General features: G+C 41.6%; 1 protein-coding gene across 1 annotated transcript in view; it reads right to left on the reverse strand.

Moving 5' to 3' along the window:
• CD37 (CD37 molecule) overlaps positions 1–20,504 on the reverse strand; it is a 29,269-nt gene continuing 8,765 nt past the window's right edge. The window contains exons 4-9 of the mRNA XM_060780499.2: positions 19,390–19,514; positions 17,487–17,561; positions 10,581–10,685; positions 9,079–9,267; positions 6,892–6,975; positions 1–2,316 (exon numbers count right to left, since the gene is read on the reverse strand). Coding sequence (XP_060636482.2) covers positions 2,239–2,316; positions 6,892–6,975; positions 9,079–9,267; positions 10,581–10,685; positions 17,487–17,561; positions 19,390–19,514 — 656 coding nt within the window. The 3' untranslated portion in view covers positions 1–2,238. The remainder of the gene's footprint in view (positions 2,317–6,891; positions 6,976–9,078; positions 9,268–10,580; positions 10,686–17,486; positions 17,562–19,389; positions 19,515–20,504) is intronic.

Here is a 20,504-nt window from a genome sequence, read left to right on the forward strand (position 1 = left end):
TGGATTCTAGTTTTTTTTTATTACTTATTTACAAAATGGGAGACTTTAAAAACAAACACAAAGCCCCCAATATCTTAAGAACAAAAGGCAACATGTTGAGAGGAGGTAAGTCAAATCGTACATGGACCTCATTCCACTTACTTCCTCTTCTTGGCATGTTTTCCTTCCCCGTTTGACTGTATCAAACAACCATATAGAATATATACATAAATACACACATACAGCAAAGGTTAAAAGTAGACTTCCCCATTCATCGTTCTGCAAGACGTGACATGTACGATATAATATAAATTCATGACAACTAATTACTCGGTCTTTGAATTGAGCATAATTATTTTGCACAGTTACCAATGGACATAACTCCATTGAAACAATGAGAAAGCAGCACCAGTGCATATATGTCCAATGCAAGCAAAGGCTTTGTCCTTTACTTTTGGTCAGTTTTAAGAATCCCACACAAACACCAGGAATCTGGTTGTTGACCCTTCCTGCAGCCAATCTAGATGAAGAAGGCTTTTGCAGAAATACCCAAAGGCACTGGAGTTTTTGTGTCCATGAAGAGCGATCATTGTGGAAAAAGGTATTTTCAAGCTATGAGAGTGACATGGGGTCCAAAGTATACAACAAGTACTTGATTAACATTTTCAGGAATCTAAAGGGAAATCCAACCCTATTAAATAAGACTTTTGCAGCATGCGAGCCTATCACAGTGACTTTGAGGCAGCAACACAAGATAAACACTGATATGGGTCAAAACCAAAATTGGGGAAAAGTACTTTTTGCACTCCCAAAATTTCACAACTAGCATGACATATGACTGTATGAGCAGGGGGATTCTGGGATTTATAGTCTGAAAAAGCTATTTTTCCAAATTCTGGAAACAAAATTGTCAGAGAACATATCAATGCCAGGTCTGGACACATTTCAGTGTTTCAACCAGGTGCACCCAAAAGGCATTGCTCAAAAAATACAGCTTCTACTCTACTAGATTCATTGCTACAGCTAATCCAATGGGACATTGACACTATAAATCTTAATTGCAGATACAGTTTTATTTCAGGCAAGAATAAACTCTTCTAACCTGTACATCTGTCTTATCCCATTTTGGAATTCAATAAAGAGGTAAACTTAATAAAAACTGGAAAACACAGTACAAACTCCGACTCTGCAGAGCAATATCTAGCATCATTTATCTATATCTGACAAAATGTGTCCTCTCTAGGCATTTTCTAGGTCCTCCAGCACAACTATGGTTTTCTAGGGCCAGAAATCCTTCATTTGAATAGGATTGGCTATTATTTAGGTTTCACATATCCATGTGAAGTCTGGGAATGTATCCCCAATGGATGTGGGAGTTGTACTCTGCAGTTACTTCACATTTTATCTTTTTAGATTCTAACATCTGTGCAGATAATTTCCTACAAAACAGTTTTGTTTATTGGGTTGCTGTGAGTTTTCTGGGCTGAATGGCTATGTTCCAGAAGCATTGTCTCCTGATGTTTCACCCACATCTATGGCAGGCATCCTCAGAGGTTGTGAGGTCTGTTGGAAACTAGGCAAGTGGGGTTTATATATCTGTGGAATAATGTCCAGGGTGGGAGAAAGAACTCTTTGGAACTCTGTTGGAAGCAAATGTGAATGTTGAAATTGGCCACTTTGATTAGCATTTGTTTATTTATTTACTATATTTGTACCCCACCCTTCTCAACCCATAGCAGGACTCAGAATGGCTTCCCAAATTGCACTGAATGGCCTTGCAGTTTCAAAGCCTGGCTGCTTCCTACCTGGGGGAATCCTTTTTGGGAGGTGTTAGCTGGCCCTGGTTTCTTATGATGAAGCAATTCCAGAGTCATATATTAAAAATTTGAGCATTCAAGTGAGAGAAAAACATAGGAATGGCATCTTACTTTGGAGATAGGTTACATCTTTTCTCAAGGCAAATGGCAGCATGCTTATAGTTTTTGGAAATTGTCTAAGAACCAAAACATCCATGTAGCTGCATGAAGCAGAATACTCTCTGGTGTATGGTGTAAACACTCCATTTCTTTGCTGGTGCTGGTTGCTCTCCTGAAGGTTAAGTTTCATTTACCAAGATATGGGTGATAACAACAACAACAACAAAGGTTAGGTAGGGAACCTCCCAAGGCACCATGCAAAAACACTGTTTTAAATCCCCTGCAGTGGAATGGCTTCATTTGAGGGAATGGTTTCCGACTTTGGGGACTGGCGAGTCGCCTCCTAGGAATAACGGGCGAGCTTGTCATAGTTGGGGCCAATGGTCCTACACAGAAACATCGACAGGGTCATGAGGCAGAGCTGTAGGAAGAGAGAGATCTTGTTAAAGGACATCATGTTACCATCCTGGTTTGAAAGAGGCTTGCTGGAGATCCAAAGACACCATCTCTATTTTTGGTACCAATTGTGATCCCTGGAATATGGAAATGCTGCTCATTGTGAGCCCTGGTTCTTAATCTTTCAATCAGCCTTCCCTAATCAGCAAACGTACAGAAATTTTGGACAAAGCTGCCAGAATCCCTAATCATCAGCCCCACTGAGTGAATGGGAGCTGTTATCCAAAACATCTGGAAGGTGGCTAGTTGAGGAAGTCTGTTCAAAACAGATAAAGAAGAAAGGCGGCACAGAAGAGATTAGGACGAACGACACAACATACCTCTTTGAAAGAAGGGGATCTATCTTTTTGGTAGTAATTAAAAGCATAACAATTCTACCATTGTGTTGTCGAAGGCTTTCACAGCCAGAATCATTGGGTTGCTGTGAGTTTTCCAGGCTATATGGCCATGTTCCAGAAGCATTCTCTCCTGACATTTCACCCACACCTATGGCAGGCATCCACAGAGGTTGTGGGGTCTGTTGGAAACTAGACAAGTAGGGTTTATATATCTGTGGAATGTCCAAGAACTCTTGTCTGATTTAGGCAAGTGTGAATGTTGCAATTGCCCACCTTTATTAGCCTTGAATGGCCTTACAGCTTCAAAGCCTGACTGCTTCCTGCCTATGGGAATCATTTGTTGGGAGGTGTATTGTCGAAGGCTTTCATGGCTGGAATCACTGGGTTGTTGTAGGTTTTTTTGGGCTATATGGCCATGTTCTAGAGGCATTCTCTCCTGATGTTTCGCCTACATCTATGACAAGCATCCTCAGAGGTAGGATCTATGATAAGCATCCACTGAGGATGCCTGCCATAGATGCAGGCGAAACGTCAGGAGAGAATGCCTCTAGAACATGGCCATGTTGCCCAAAAAAACCTACAACCCATTTGTTGGGAGGTGTTAGCTTGTCCTGATTGTTTCGTGTCCAGAATTCCTCTGTTTTTTTTAGAGTTGCTCTTTATTTACTGTCCTGATTTTAGAGTTTTTTAAAAAATGCTGGTAGCCATAGCAGTATTAAATGAACCAACCTGGGCACAACATATTTGAGAACACAGAAATGCTGGACCACACCAACAACCACCATGTCAGACTACATAGAGAAGCAATTGAAATACACAAGCATGTGGACAATTTCAACAAAAAGGAGGAAACTATGAAAATGCACAAAATCTGGCTAGGGGTGCTTTGATTGTGACTTTCCTGCTTCTTAGCAGGGGGTTAGATTGGATGGCCCACGAGGTCTCTTCCAACTCTATGATTAAAAAAAAATCTAATATAGGGACAGTAAATAAATAGAAACTCTCAAGAAACAGGAGAATTTCTGACATGAAACAATCAGGGCCAGCTAACACCATCCAAACAAAGGATTTCCCCATGCAGGAAGCAGCCAGGCTTTGAAGCTGCAAGGCTATTCAATGCGAATCAAGGTGGCCAATTGCAACATTCACACTTGCCTCAAGCAGACAACAGTTCTTTCTCCTACCCTGGACATTCCACAGATATATAAACCTCACTTGCCTAGTTTCCAACAGACCTCACAACCTCTGAGGATGCCTGCCATAGATGTGGGCGAAACGTCAGGAGAGAATGCTTCTGGAACATGGCCATACAGCCTGGAAAATTCAGAGCAAGCCAGATTCGACCATTTTCTCCCTCCTAGAAAGAATCACTCCACTCATCACTGTGAACCACCTGTTGCTTTTTGGTGTTTTAAAGTTCTTTATTGATCCTTGCTGTGTGCTCAGTCTCTAGCTATCTAGGGCTCCCTCTTGGCTGCCCAGAAGAATTAGACCCAGGGCTTAGATGCAAAGTGCACTTCCTCTCCTTGCCCCTTGGGGGCGCCAAAGCTCTCTTCACCAAACAGCAGACAAGACAGATAGAGGCCCTTTACCTGCAAGCAGCAAAGAGAATAACAGGGGAAAAGAGCAGGTGTTGAGAAGAAAGAGAGAGATTTGCAGCAGCTAAATCCCTATTTTGCAGAAAGCACAGCCCTCCCACATCCCCTCCAGTTACCTTGCCAGTACTCCAGGTAGAAATCCCTGTGCAGCAATGAGGGATTGAGAAATAGTCATTAAAAAGGTAAACATAGCAGGGAGAGTTAGTAGTATGGTCAGCCCTCCACATTTCTGGGTTTCATTTTTAGGGATCTGATTATTTGCAAGTTCAATTAATAAACTATAGGAGCCCCCCGTGGTGCAGTGGGTTAAACCCTTGTGCCAGCAGGACTGATGACCAACAGTGGCCGGCATCACTGCATGGAGTGCTGTTACCTTCCCGCCAGAGCGGTACCTATTGATCTACTGACATTTGCATGTTTTCGAACGGCTAGGTTGGCAGAAGTTGGGACTAACAGTGGGAGCTCACGTCGCTCCCAGGATTTGAACCTGCGACCTTTGGCGGTTTAACCCACTGCACCGCCGGGGGCTCCTTCCAATCCAGGTAGCTATAGAGAAATCTCTTCTGCTCAGAAAGATTAAGTCTGATAAAGCTCATGCTGGCTGGAGATATTTGAACCCTTTTGGGGAGCACTAGTTTGGAAAGGTCTTTTCATTTGTGTTCATGAAAACCCAGAGAATTGCCCATCTACAAGAAGCACTGGTGGACATCCCAAGGCACACATAAGCCATGCAAATGCAACCCACAAAAATGACACATAGAATAATGCATCTATCCAGTTAAGCTAGGAGACAAAATGCATATAAAAAGGAATGCCAGAAAAGAGAACACAGTCAGCCCTCCATATTTGTGAGTTTAGCTTTTGTGGACGTGATTATTCACAGATTTGCTTAATATATTATCTCTAGGACAGTGGATCTCAATCTGTGGGTCCCCAAGTTTTTTGGACTACAACTCCCAGAAATCCCAGCCAGTTTGCCTGCTGTTAGGATTTCTGGGAGTTGAAGATCAAAACATCCGAGGACCCACATGTTGAGAACAACTGCCTAGGACTTCATCTACACTGACCATTTAGCACAGATCAAAGCTAGGTTTGAGCTGCAGGTGGTAGACAATGAATGGCACTGCAATTGAAGGGAGATGTTGACAAGCTGGAATGTGTCCAGAGGAGGGCGACTAATCAAGGGTATGGAGAACAAGCCCTATGAGGAGCGGCTTAAAGAGCTGGGCATGTTTAGCCTGAAGAAGAGAAGGCTGAGAGGAGACATGATGAGGGCCATGTATCAAGATGTGAGGGAAAGTCATAGGGAGGAGGGAGCAGGCTTGTTTTCTGCTGTTCTGGAGACTAGGATGCGGAACAATGGCTTCAAACAACAGGAAAAGAGGTTCCATCTGAAGATTAGGAAGAAGTTCCTCACTCAGCAATGGAACTCTCTGCCCCAGAGTGTGTGGGAGGCTCCTTCTTTGGAGGTTTTTAAACAGAGGCTGGATGGCCATCTGTCAGGGGCGCTTTGATTGTGACTTTCCTGCTTCTTGGCAGAGGTTGGACTGGATGGCCCACGAGGTCTCTTCCAACTCTATGATTCTATGGATGGACATGAAAGTGTTCAAAAGAAATCCCTTAATGCGCATAAGCACTTTGTGGTTTGTGTAACAACCATCTGGGTCTTCAACTGGTCCTATGTAATCACCTGCACAGCAAAACTGCTTTGTTCAATACCAGCTTGAGACTGACTTAAGTTGTCAGTACAGATGTGTCCTTCTGGGTCCTCCAAGGCCAACCTTGGAAGACCTAGAATTCTGAGCGAACTCTTCCCGCAGTCTAAAACAAAGTGTATTTTTTCATTTCTGTTCCCCCCCCCCCCACTTCTCACCTAACTCTCACAAAAGTGGAGGGCCTACTACACACCCATGCATGCATACAAATACACTCAAATGTTCCACCTGCTAGAGAAGTAGAGGATCTCCTGGGAGCCACCACTATGCAAGGCCCTGTGCTCTATGGCACTGATCATTAACATGCACAGCAGCTGGAGGAACTACAACGAAAGTTTAGGCTGCAGATTCCATTTCTTTCACATGTTCATACATACACATAATTCAGCAGTCAAGCAACAGCACTGTGGGGCCAGGATTAGAGCTATACAACTGGCACTTCCCATTAATGGGCACCTTCTCAAAGGACGTTCCTTTGTGTTGCAGCATTGTCACATTCACCCTCCTGCCTGATACTAAAAGCACTCTTGGTTATGTAGTAACTTCTGCAAGAAACAACACTTTCCTCACTGCTGTTTATAATTCTCCATCTTCTATTTCTGTGCTTCTCCTAGAGGAGTAGCGTTGGCCCAAGCGTTAGATAGGATGAGACAAGGCACCATAAGTTTGGTGTAGCACATGTGGCATTTCCCTTGTTATTGTGTAACCACAATATTCACTGTCTGACAGGGGAAAGAGATATGTGATTTTTCACTTTCAATGGCAAAAATAACAGGATTGGGCTTGAAATCCTCAGCTGTGGTCTGAAAAAGGAACTCCTCCAAGTTCCTCCCAGCTGTGGACCTGCAACTGCACCAACCCAGATGCTTTGCTAGTCAAGATCTCTTACCTCGAGGAGGGCAATGCCAAGGCAGATCCCCACAACGGTGATGATATTATTGGTTACCCAGACTTCAACACTACGCATGCAGCCCTACAAATGGGACAAAAACTGGTTTTAAATTCTGGGTTTCAACGACAGACCATCTGGAACATGTAGCTTAATACAATTAGTCCAGCCGCTAGCCTTTGCTAACCCTATCCTTCATTTAGTCCTCTAGCCCAGGGCTTCTTAAACTTTTTTTACTTGTGACCCCTTTCCAGCAAAGAAATTTCTATGTGAGCTCAGGTATATAAAATACCATATATACTCGAGTAAAAGCCAAGTTTTTCAGCCCCTTTTTTAGGCTGAAAAAGCCCCCTTTGGCTTATACTCAAATCAAAGTTATTTATTATTTTACTTTTGTTATTATTATTTTGATTACATTTATTATTTTATTCTACTTATTATTATTATTACATTTTCATAATTTTACTCTTATTATTATTACATTTATTTTTTCTCTATTTATTATTTTTAATATTACATTTATTATTTTACTCTACTTAGTATTGTTATTACAGCAGAGTCCCGCTTATCCAACCTTCACTCTTCCAACGTTCTGTATTATCCAACGCAGTCTGCCTCCTGCCTAGATCCACAATACATTGCGATGTTTTGATGCTAAATTCATCAATACAGTAATTACTACATAATGTTATCATGTATTGAACTGCTTTTTCTGTCATTATGTTTTGTAAAATCATAATGTAATTTGACATTTAATAAGATGTAATTTGACATTTAATAAGATTTTCCTTAACCCCTCCTTATTATTCAACATTTTCACTTATCCAATGTTCTGCTGACCCGTTTATGTTGGATAATCGAGACTCTACTGTATTACCATTTTTTTTGAATCTATTAATTATTATTGCTATTATTACATCATTTTTACTCTATTATTATATTTATTTTTACTCTTTTATTATTATAATTGTGATTGTTACATTTACATAATTTTACTCTATTATTATTATTACATTATTCTTTTACTATATTATTATTGTTATTATTACATTTATTCTTTTACTAAACATTTCACCTACTGATGCCTCAATTAATATAATTTTATTGGTATCTGCATTTCCCACCCTCGGCTTATACTTGAGTCAATACGTTTTCCCAGGTTTTTTGTGGTAAAATTAGGTGCCTCGACTTATATTCAGGTCGGTTTACACTCAAGTATATTCAATAGGTATAAAAGCAAACATTTACTGATAATAAACCAGCTTTTCCAAGGCTTGTTAAAGAGGCCAATTTTCCCTTTTTGTTTTTGTTATTGTTTTTTTGTTTGTTTTTTGTAGTACAGCTGAAGCATTTTCTGCAGAGTCCACTGTAAACATGGCATGTTGTTGCTAACAGGTTCATTGATATCTTAAACAGAAACTAGGTAAATTTCAGGAACATTTTACTTTTGCCAATTTTTTTGCAACCCTAATACCTTTTTTTTGGTCATGTCAGGAGTTACTTGAGAAACTGCAAGTCGCTTCTGGTGTGAGAGAATTGGCCGTCTGCAAGGACATTGCCCAGGTGACGCCCGGATGATTTGATGTTTTTATCATCCTTGTGGGAGGCTTCTCTCATGTCCCTGCATTAGGAGCTGGAGCCGATAGAGGGAGCTCATCCGCCTCTCCCCGGATTTGAACCTGCAACCTGTCGGTCTTCAGTCCTGCCGGCACAGGGATTTAACCCACTGCGCCACCGGGGACTCCACAACCCTAATACTGAGCTAAGGGGACCTCATTTGGGGTTGGGACCCACAATTTAAGCAGCAGTGCTCCAGTTAGCCCTCTAAACATTTTAAAGCCACTTTAATGAATACAGTTTACTATATCATATGGCAGTGAATTCCAAAGGTTGCTTTTTCCTGGTCTACATTGAATTGAGTGCCCTGGCAAGTTATTTAATTGGCCAGCTTGAGCTCTAAGAGTGTGCCGGTGTGTCCTTTCGCCATACTGTCCTCATCCTCTTTCCCCCTCCACACCTCTTTGCAGAGAAAACAAGAATATCTCTCCCTATCTACTTCTTCCTACACACAAAGCAGTTCCCAAACGTCTGTCAGGCTCCCCCTCAGCCATAAAACATCAACTCAAGGAGAGAACTGGACGTTCCATAAGGTTGTGTGAATTATCTTCTCCCCACTCCGCTTCTCACCTCCTTGTAGACTGGCCACTCGCCCAAAGCTTTGCAGAAGCCTTCAGGCTCCACATTTGCAGTCTGATTAATCTCCAGAGGACTAGATTGAGAAGCATTATAACAGGAACAGGGGAAGTGGTCGGAGGAGTTGTGGACTCTCGGGTTCTCCTTCCAGTCGCTGTAAGAAGCCCATCCGCAACACTGGAGCTAGAATTTTGAAAAAGGGGACACAATGAGGAGGAGAAGGTGGAGGAGCAGAGAGAACACTGTCCCATCTGAGAGGTGTCAGAGCTGCTCCTTGCACAGGCTTGTGTTGGAATTCAGCCCCACACTGCCCAAGTCTCAAGTCCTCAACGAGGTACATAGTTAGCATTAGAATAGTCTGAGGGTTTCCCTGTATGACAGTTGGAAATGCATCTATTCCTTCTCGCTCTCTTTCTGCTCTCATTCTGATTTGTTGTTGAAAACGGATACTTTTCTACTGCCTTCTTAGACTTTAGTATGGAGAGTATGTGCTGTGTGCTTTGAGATCTCTCTCTACTTATGTGTCAGAGAGATGTAGTGCTTGGTGTTTTTCCCTCTCTTGTGCCTTTTGTCTTATCATAAGAGAGAATGAGAGCTACTATAGAGAAAAGAACCAAGATACGTCTGTGAGACCAATGACGCAGATCTCGGTCAGGTTGGTATGCGGATGGGAGATCTCTAAATAGGTCCCACTACGGAAGGCAGGAAGGTTATAAATACAAATACAGTAGGTAAAGGTAAAGGTTTTCCCCTGACATTCAGTCCAGCCATGTCCGACTCTGGGGATTGGTGCTTATCTCCATTACTATGCCGAAGAGCCGGCGTTGTCAGTAGACACCTCCAAGGTCATGTGGCCAGCATGACTGCATCGTGTGCTGTTACCTTCCCATCGGAGTGGTACCTACCGATCTACTCACATTTGCATGTTTTCGAACTGCTAGGTTGGCAGAAGCTGGGGCTAACAGCAGGAGCTCACACCGCTCCCTGGATTTGAATCCGTGACTTTTCGGTCAGCAAGTTCGGCAGCTCCGTGCTTTAACCTACTGCGCCACCGGGGGCTCCTCACAAATACAGTAAAACTTCCATATCTGCAGCAGATATGTTCCCAGCCAGACAGTGACTGCATGAAACGATAGATTTGAGTGGACGCCATTGAATGACCTCACTTCTGGTCCCAGCATACCATGTAGTTGTGTTGGAGGACATAGAGATTCCTAAAGAGGTGTCCTCGTTAGGAATTTGCTAGATCCCTCAAGACAGATCCATGGTTACTTCCAGGGAGGGTGTGCCAATGAATTGCTTGGAGGATCTAGCAAATTCCTACACGGAGACTATTTCCCCCCTGGGTACAGGTAGGTGAAACCGCAGTTTTATGAGTTTCGTAGTTATGGGTGTCTTCCATGTAATGAGAATGGGTTGGATCTTGCTTAGCATAAGGGTGGATCCAGCCTCATTAAAATACTGCTGATAATGGGTGACTTTCAGAAGCCTTTTACCTGCTTTTGCACAAAATCCCAGCTCTCCTCATGATCAGAGTAGGAACTTTTTGCTCCATAGGTTTTGATTATGTCATTTACATATTCTCCAACTGTTTTCTTGAGCTGCATAGGAACAGAAATGGAAAGTTACAGAGAATCTACCACAGTCACAAAAGTAAGCATAATTAAAGATAAAGGTAAAAGTTTCCAGTCATGTCCAACTCTGGAGGGTGGTGCTCATCTCCATTTCTAAGCCGAAGAGCTGGAGTTGTCCGTAGACGCCTCCTAGGTCGTGGCCGGCATGACTGCATGAAGTGCTGTTACCTTCCCGCTGGAGCGGTACCTGTTGATCTACTCATATTTGCATGTTTTTGAACTGCTAGGTTGGTTGAAGCTGGGGCTAACGACAGGAGCTCACCCCGTGCTGCGGATTCGAACTGCCGACCTTCCGGTCAGCAAATTCTTTTGGAGCATATAAAAATCAGTTCGGTGAGTTTGTTAACTGAAAAATGCAAAGCACAAAGCTGATTGCTTGGGCCACACCCAGTAGCTAGCCGAGCCTGGGAGTTTTGGCATCAGTTACATGTTTAAGTGCAAGAGAGTTTTGTACTTTTTACTTCTCGGCTGCTGTAAGAAGATCCTTCGCATGGACACCTAAGGAACATTTGAATCTCTCTGAAAGGACACTGTGTAAGTCAATGCAACTGTTCTCATGACTGTACATATGTTACTCTGCATAACAAAGAGTAAACACCTTATTCTTTACTGTTCATCTGAGTGGCATGTCTTTTCTCTGGCAAGACAGTGTGTGGATTGGTAAAGAGGTGAACTACGTGTGGTTTTTTTCATTTTGCCACAAGTTCTGCAGCTTAGCAGTTTAACCCGCTGCGCCACTGCAGACCCATAAGCATGACTACATTCCTGTAATCATCATGTCAGATCCCAGTTTCCCATGCTATCTTCCTGGGCTGGCATGGCTAGAAAGACAGGAAAAGAGTCTGAAAGTTACTTTTCTGGATTCCAACTCCAATAATCCCTCAGCCAAGATGGTAAACATCTGTGTAGCCAATGGCTATGGCATATTGCTGAGGAATGTTAGGAATTGCTGTTTTAAAACTGTAGAGCTCTTTTGATTCCTTGTTCGGACAAAAGAAGCATCTGCAATTAAACCTGCAAACATCCAAATGCCCACTCTCCACCAATTCCTTAAAACCAAAAATAGGAGTGAAAATGATTAATAACCATATTGAGTAGCAAGTCTGCCCTGGATCCATACTCACGGCATGAGCTTCCAAACTACCAGTAGTTTAATTTCAAACCATTTTGCCTCTTTCCATGAGGAACTGGCTCTGCAGAGCACTGATAGCGCCAATCACAAAACCACATCTCTCCCACCCTCCCTTCAGGCTGCAAAGAGTGCTAGTTAATTGGTATTTGTTGCAGTCACACAACTACACCTCTCATCTTGGAGCTATCGAAGGCTAAAATAAAGGGGCAGAAACATAGTACCCTCCAGATGTTGCTGCATTGCAGCTCCAAGATCCTTCCTAGACCTGCTGGTTAAGCTGGAGGGGAGTTTTAGTTGTACCAACTCGAGAGTCACAATTATCCCATTCTTGCTGGTAGGGGAAAAAACTGGTTTATGGGGGGTGGGTTGCATTGCAATGCCTTCCCAAACCTTCTGAGAGTAATTCTTTTAAGCCTAGGACTTTCAAATCTAAGAGTAGATTACCAAGTCTTCTGTAATCATCATGTCCCCACATTCACCATAAATTGTGCTCCCAGTGGGTCACACAATTGCCTTGGAACTACATGTAGTCCATGAGCTGAACTTTACTTATCCCTGTCTCAAATGGAATTCCCAGGCAGTGCTCAGAAAAGGTACATTTTTGGAGAATGACTCCACAAAATACCCACTATTAAGGTCACTGGTCATACCAATTGGAGTTTCTTGGGAAATTACAAGCCTAAATACCCCAAAGGAACCAGATCTCATCTGATCTTGGACACTACGCACCATAATAATACTATAACAACAACAACAACAACAACAACAACACTTTATTTATAGTCCGCCCTATCTCCCTCAGGTCCCTTTGACACTGCGCTATATCCCAAGATTTGATCCCAGATTATCCGCTTTAAACTGGAGTATATGAGTCCACATTACTAGATAATCTGGGATAAGCAGATAATCTGGGATCAGATCCTGGAATATAGGTGCAGTGTGGAAGGGCCCCCAGTTAATACTTGAATGAGAGGCTGCCTGTGAAAACCAAGCGTTGTAGGCTCTGTTTCAGAAGAAGGAATTAGCAAAATGCAATACGAAAATGCCTAAAAAACACCCTATGATTTCGAAGGCATGTTGATATATAGACATAGTCCAAAGAAACTCATTTTCCATGCTTCAGACCTAGGTTTTTTTTAAGATAATCAAAGCATCATCTGGGGAGAACAACAAGTTGTTGATTGTTTTTATGGTTAAAATAGCCCTCACAATAAATGATTTGTGTGCCCCGGGCGGAAATGTTTAATACAAACCTAAAACCTGTCTGAAGTGTGGAAAGGAGTAAGGAAGTCTGGACCAGAGGAACAGGGAAGCGTAGGAGCCCCGTGTCCCTCCAGCCAAAATAAACCTCACACCCAGTTCTGGAGGGAGACACACCTATCATGAGTTTCATCCCCGATTCCTCTCCCAGCAGTGAGTCACATGCAAAAAAGAAAAGGAGAGCGCAGAATCACCTGGCCTGAACAATCCCTTCAATTCCACATGCCTGGGTCATACTTTCCCCACCCAGTTCCTTAGGCTAGCAGGGCAAAAATTTGGGCTTGATCAGTGTGGCCTGATCTCAAGAGTGGAAATTTATTTCTCTTCTATGTATTGTGATTTGTCTTTGTTGATTTGTTTGTTTTGATTTAACATTTTTTTGGATTGTAAGTGTGACTGATACTATGTACATTGTTTCCTCCTGTTGCAAGCCGCCCTGAATCCCCTTGAGGAGAGGGGGTTGGATATAAATAAAGCATTATTATTATTATTATTATTTAGTATTAGTATTAGTATTATCGTTTACCCCAGAAATAGGGAAGATAAAGCTCGCAGGTTTGCTGTAGCAGCACAGGACTGGTTCTGAAGATTTTCTTTAAAAACAACTTTTAAAAAATAATTTAAAAAATAATTTATTTTCCCATTCCCAATAATAATATAATATAATATTACACGACAAAATATAATATAATATAACTTTATTTATATCCTGTCCTGTCTCCCTGAGGGGACTCAGGGTGGTTAACAACAAATAACAGCAAACATTAAATGCTGTAAATAATAGTAATAATAATAAATCTTTATTTATATCCCGCTACCATCTCCCCGAAGGGACTTGGAGCTTCTCACAAAAGCACCCAAAAGTGCAAACATATAAAATACAACAAGGTAAGGGTAAAGGTTTCTTCTTGACATTAAGTCTAGTCATGTCTGACTTTCAGGGGTGGTGCTCTTCTGTATTTCTAAGCTGAAGAGCCAGCGTTGTTTGTAGACACCTCCAAGGTCATATGGCCAGCATGACTGCATGGAGCACTGTTATCTTCCCACAGAAGTAATACCTATTGATCTACCCATGTTTGCATGTTTTTGAACTTCTAGGTTGGCAGAAGTTGCGCCTAACAGCAGGAGCTCACCCCGCTCCCCGGACTTGAACCGCTGACCTTTTGGTCAGCAAGTTCAGCAGCTCAGTGGTTTAACCCACTGCACCGCTAGGGGCTTGGAGGTACATAAGCAAAATAACACAATAATAATAAAGTCCACATAAACAAATTACATAAACATCATATAAAACCCGTATCAACTTAAAAGATTCAATAAAACACTGTCCCAATTCCAAGCCTGGAATCAATATGGTAACACTGTCTCTCATGTTAACTAAGGGGCATTTTAGTTTCAAACATTTTGATATTTGAGAACAAAGGAGAGGGCATGAGCTTTCAAAGTCCCCAGGAGGGGCAAGGTAGCCTTCCAAAGTACCTTGATATTTGCATCCTTCAATAACAACACTGCTCCTGCCAATGATATTCCTCTTCTGTCTCCCAATTTTCTAGATACATTAAAAATCATTCATTCCTAGAGTTTTTATACTTACTGTGTTTATATTCCCTTGGCAACTCTGCCTGCCCATTTTTGGATGTCTGAACTGTATTTTTAATTCTCAACTGATGTTGTAAGATATTACAGACCCTCTAATGGTCCTGATTTGGAAGGGAGAGCCGCAGCTACTCCTCTGCCCTCCCATTGTTTCACATGCATTGAAAAAGGCCTTGAGAAGCAGCAGAATAGTATAGAATGATTGAGTGGGCCATCCAATCCAACCCACTGCCAAGAAGCAGGATAATTGCATTCAAAGCATCCCCGACAGATGGCCATCCAGCCTCTGTTTAAAAGCCTCCAAATAAGGAGCCTCAGCCACACTCCGGAACAGAGAGTTCCACTGCTGAACAACTTTTTGTATCACACACATAAAGCGGAAGAGCACATATTCTGAACATTTTCCTCTCCGTCAGAGGCTTCCTATCTCAGCCAAATCACCACGCAGGAAGTGAATGAGGTGAGAATATTTTCCTTCTACCGTGAAAATCCTCTTGCAGAAAGAAACCTTCAAAAATGGCGCACAAACTCTGCAAACCTCGCTTGGAGAAAAGGCTTTCTCTCAGTCTTATCGCTGTCACAGGAAGATCTCATGTTTGCTGAGAACATGAGATAGGGCTTTTTTTGGTGGCAGCTCTCATGCAAGACTATGTTAATCTGCTTTCTCCTCCCCACTACCCCTTTTATTTAAATAGGGTTTTAACCATTAACTGAATGTTGTGGATAGTTTTTTTCATATGCATACATGGTCTGACACCATTTATTTCCTCTTTTAAATGTATTTAAGCCGTTCTAAATATAGCTCTGTTTTGATCTGATAATTGTTGGAAATAGCAACCTTCCAAGCCTTCACTATTTGTTTGTTAATGTATATATTTGCTGACATGTCAGCGTACTGGAAGAAGCAAAGGCCATCAGCATTGAAGTGATGTTTCTCCGCCATCAACTCCACTGGACTGGCCACGTTGTCCGAATGCCCAATCACTGTCTCCCAAAGCAGTTACTATACTCCCAACTCAAGTACGGGAAACTTAATATTGGTGGACAGGAAAAGAGAATTAAAGATGGGCTTAAAGCCATCCTTAAAATCTGTGGCATAGACATTGGGAACTGGGAAGCCCCGGCCCTTAAGCGCTCTAACTTGAGATCAGCTGTGACCAGCAGTGCTGCAGAATTCAAAGAGACATGAATAGAGGACAAAAGGGAGAAACATGCCAAGAGGAAGGTACATCAAGCCAACCCTGACCAGGACCACCTTCTACCTGGAAACCCAGAGAGAACATGCAGGTCAAAAACAGGGCTCCACAGCCACCTACAGACCCACCGCCAAGACACCATATCTGGAAGACCACCTTGCTCGAGCTACAAGGGATTGACTAAGTAAGTAAGTAAGTAAAAGTAATATATTTGCTAACCTGTATTGTATGTATATGTTGACTTGCCAGTTTGATTTACCTCTTTGATGTGGGAGGGGCTACAGACATGTGATTGTACTGAGCATGTTCAGACTCAAGACTCCATTTTGTTATCAGTATGTTTTTGGACTTCAATGGAAGTAGATGTCATTTTGGACTTATGCTGGAACAGTTTACTATATGTTTGCTTTGAGAAGCAGTGAGTACAATTATACAGTTTGGACTTTCATAAGATCATAGAATCATAGAATCAAAGAGTTGGAAGAGACCTCATGGGCCATCCAGTCCAACCCCTTGCCAAGAAGCAGGAATATTGCATTCAAATCACCCCTGACAAATAGCCATCCAGTCTCTGTTTAAAAGCTTCCAAAGAAGGAGCCTCCACCACACTCCGGGGCAGAGAGTTCCACTGCTGAACGGCTCTCACAGTCAGATGTGTACTTAAAGACTTTGGACTATAGACTATTAAGAATGATACCCTGTGGTCACAACACAAAGAAACTACATCCTATCTGTAACTGAATTTTAATAACAATGTGCCTGTATGGTGAATTAATACAAGATGTTTGTGAGTAAACAAGGTATGTTATTTTCAAAGAAGACTTCGGGCTTTTTAAAAAATCTCTTGAGTGCATATATTAAACTAAGAGTTTTCAGGGAAGACTATGTGTTTTTGGGCAACTGCACCTACAATTTCAACTTCAACTTCAAGGAAACATGTTAAAACTCTGCTAGCCAAATATATTTTTGTGCAGTGGCATGTCTTTGTCCCTGGCAGTTCAAAGACATGGTTTATCAGTTTAACAGCTGAGTTACCTGTGTGCCATTACATGAATGTTTGTGAACGTCACTTGTTCAAAGGGTTGACTTTAATCTAACAAGGCCATGCCTTTCCTTGACTAGTGGTTTTCAAAAAGTGGTCTCCTGATGTTCATGGAGATTCACATTTGCCAAATTGATATAACATCATTTTTCCTTTTCAAAAAGGTTATGATTGCAATTTTTTCCACATTTTTTTAAAAATTAAACGATTACATTTATATTTCCCTTGCAATCTCTGTTGTCAACCATTTTGGGTCCCACACTGTGGGAGGCAGGATATAAAAAATAAGAATAAAGCAATATATTAATTTCTGTTTTAAAAAATTCAGGAAATTGTCAACAATAAACTACACATTATCTTTTGGAGCTTAGCAATACAACCTTCCTCCAGAAAGATGGAAAACGATGAACTCAGGAAAGGAGAGAAAGTACATGAATGTTTTCATTTGTCAGAGTGGAAAAAATACTTAGCAGTAAACTTTCCACGAGACACAAACACCAAGGTCACACGCATACTTTCTCCCCGAACTTGTGATACAAACTCACCGAGTTTTGCTGTACGTATATCAGGATTCCGATGGTGATCTGAGCAATAAAAAGAAGGAGCAGGAAAGCGAAGTACTGTTGACAAACAAAAGAGAACAGCAAAATGAAGCAACTGGGATTCAACAATGCTTCAATAGTTTTCATTCCAGCTTTAATGTTTTACTATTGCCGTTGATTGTATCTACATATGTAAATGCACATGTATACATGCACACATGTTTTGTATAAATATGTATAATACACAAAGCCACACAATATATATGCCAAAAATGCCAGAGAGCGCTCTCAAGGTCAAATAAAACAGCAGCATTGAGACATCTAAAAGTCACAATATATGTCATTAAGTACATACACAAAAAGGAACTCAGAAGAAACAGAGAGGCACTCTTTTTTTAAGGAACAAGATATTTCTGAGGTTCATCTAAAATAGTCTTCAGCGGTGAGTAATATTTCAGGTTTGCCAGATGTTTTCAACCTAGATATTAGGCAAAAGCCATCTATGGAAAAGCAGCCTTTTTTCCTTTTGTGTCAGGAGTGACTTGAGAAACTGCAAGTCGCTTCTGATGTGAGAGAAATTGGCCATCTGCAAGAATGTTGCCCAGGGGACACCCGGATGTTTTACCATCCTATGGGAGGCGTCTCTCATGTCCCCTCTTGGGAAGCTGGAGCTGACAGATGGGAGCTCACCCCATTCTCCAGATTCAAACCACCAACCTTTTAGTCAGCAATCCAGCCTGCACAAGGGTTTAACCCATTGCGCCACCAGGGGCTCTTTATATGAAAGTTACTGCCTGATATAGGAAGTAACTTTCATACATAGTGTGAGAAAAGTAGACAGGAATATATAATTGTCCCCCTTACGATGCTAGAAAATCAGGGTCATTTAAAGGAGATTCCATCTGAACATTAGGAAGAACTTCCTGACTGTGAGAGCTGTTCAGCAGTGGAACTCTCTGCCCCGGAGTGTGGTGAAGGCTCCTTCTTTGGAAGCTTTTAAACAGAGGCTGGATGGCCATCTCTAGGGGGTGCTTTGAATGCAATATTCCTGCTTCTTAGCAGGAGGTTGGACTGGATGGCCCATGAGGTCTCTTCCAACTCTATAATTCTATGATTCTATTGTAACTGAATGTTGGGTGATCCAGTGCAGACAAAAGGAAGTAGTCCTTCAACACAGGACATTCGTATAGAATTTACTATGGAAAAACTATGGAATTTATTTCCAGAGGATATAGTAATTATTCCTATTTTGGATTGCTTTTTTAAAAGCTGGACAAATTCCATAAAGGAAAATGCATTCAGTGGCTCAGAATGGGAGTATTTACAACAGGTTCCTAGTTTCCGGCTTTTGCACTTTTCACAAACCACAGAATGCTGAATTACATAGGCCTCTGGTCTGATCTAGCAGAGCTTTTGTTACAGATTAATCCCGTTCTGCTTTGGGGACATTTTTCTAACGAAGCAACAAAACATTTTGCAACACTGAGGTGCATGCAGTTGGTATGGCACAGAGATGTAAATAAGGGAAGACTAGCAAAACGAAAATCCTAAACCGAAATATACAAATCATGTAGTACAGAGTGCATGTATGTCAAATAGGAAATTCTATTTAAGTATCCCATAACTGCAGTTTTCAGGAAAAAGAGCATGTTGTGTGGGCATTGTGTCATTTGAGTCTTCTCTCTATCTCTTTCATTGCATAGTGTAATTGAAGGGTCAAAAATATAGTAAGATACGTGAACAGAATGGCATAAATATTTCCAATCAATTTATAAGCCATAGATTTATAATATTGGCAGTTTTCTAATAATTCTTAACAAGAGAAAACATAGCTCCCAAGATTCCTTGCTCTAAATTCAATTGGGTCTTAGAAAGCTCCAAAAACCTGTCCCCAAATTATACTTACAAATCCCAGCATGCACTTGATTTCCTTGAGGGAGCCTAGACATCCAAGGAAACCCATCAACATTGTGAGGATGCCAACACCACAGAAGATATAGGACCAGACTTTTAGGGCATAATATGATGACCCTGGGAAGGAGAAGCGGACAAATCAATCGTGACCATCTTATAACACATTGGTTCTCAACCTTCCTAATGCTGCGACCCGTTAATACAGTTCCTCGTGTTGTGGTGACCACTAACCATCAAATTATTTTCATTGCTACTTCACAACCGTACTTTTGCTACTATTCATAATGTAAATATCTGATATGCAGGATGTGCAGGATGTATTTTCATTTACTGTACCAAATTTGGCACAAATACCTGATACTGCTGGGGTTGGGGTTAGGGTTGGGATTAGGACCAGACTTTTAGGGCATAATATGATGACCCTGGGGAAGGAGAAGCAGACAAATCAATCTTGACCACCTTATAACAGAAACAAAGATGGCAAATGTAGTGAGGATTATTTCAAAAATAGACTCCTTTGACTAAAAGATAAACATTAAATCTAGTTGTATCTGACTCTGGGGGGTGGTACTCATCTCCACTTCTAAGCCGAAGAGCCAGCGTAGTCCACAGATGTCTCCAAGGTCATGTGGCCAGCATGATGGAGCACTGTTAGCTTCCTCCTTAAGCGGTACCTATTGATCTATTCATATTTGCATGTTTTCATAGGTTGGTAGAAGATGGGGCTAATAGCGGGAGCTCACCCTGCTCCTCAAATTTGAACTGCCAATCTTTCGGTCAGCAAGTTCAGCATCTCAGTGGTTTAACCCGCTGTGCCACAGGAGGCCCATTCCTTTGACTACAAATGCAGCAAATGCAACAAATGCAACAAATGCAGCAAATGCAACAAATGCAGCAAATAAATAAAATAAATTTGACTACCATAGAGAAATTTCCCAGAACTTGGAAAAGTTAGTTTCTTGATTATAATTCCCAGAAGTAGGATGTCTGGAAGTTTTGTTGCAAAATAATAATAATAATAACAACAACAACAACAACAACAACAACAACGTCTTTCAATCCTTTCCAAAGTATCTGAAATCTTCTACAAGTGCCATATTAAAAAGA

The sequence above is a fragment of the Anolis sagrei genome, chromosome 6 (genome assembly GCF_037176765.1).
Source record: "Anolis sagrei isolate rAnoSag1 chromosome 6, rAnoSag1.mat, whole genome shotgun sequence".
NCBI classification, from domain to species: Eukaryota; Metazoa; Chordata; class Lepidosauria; order Squamata; family Dactyloidae; genus Anolis; species Anolis sagrei.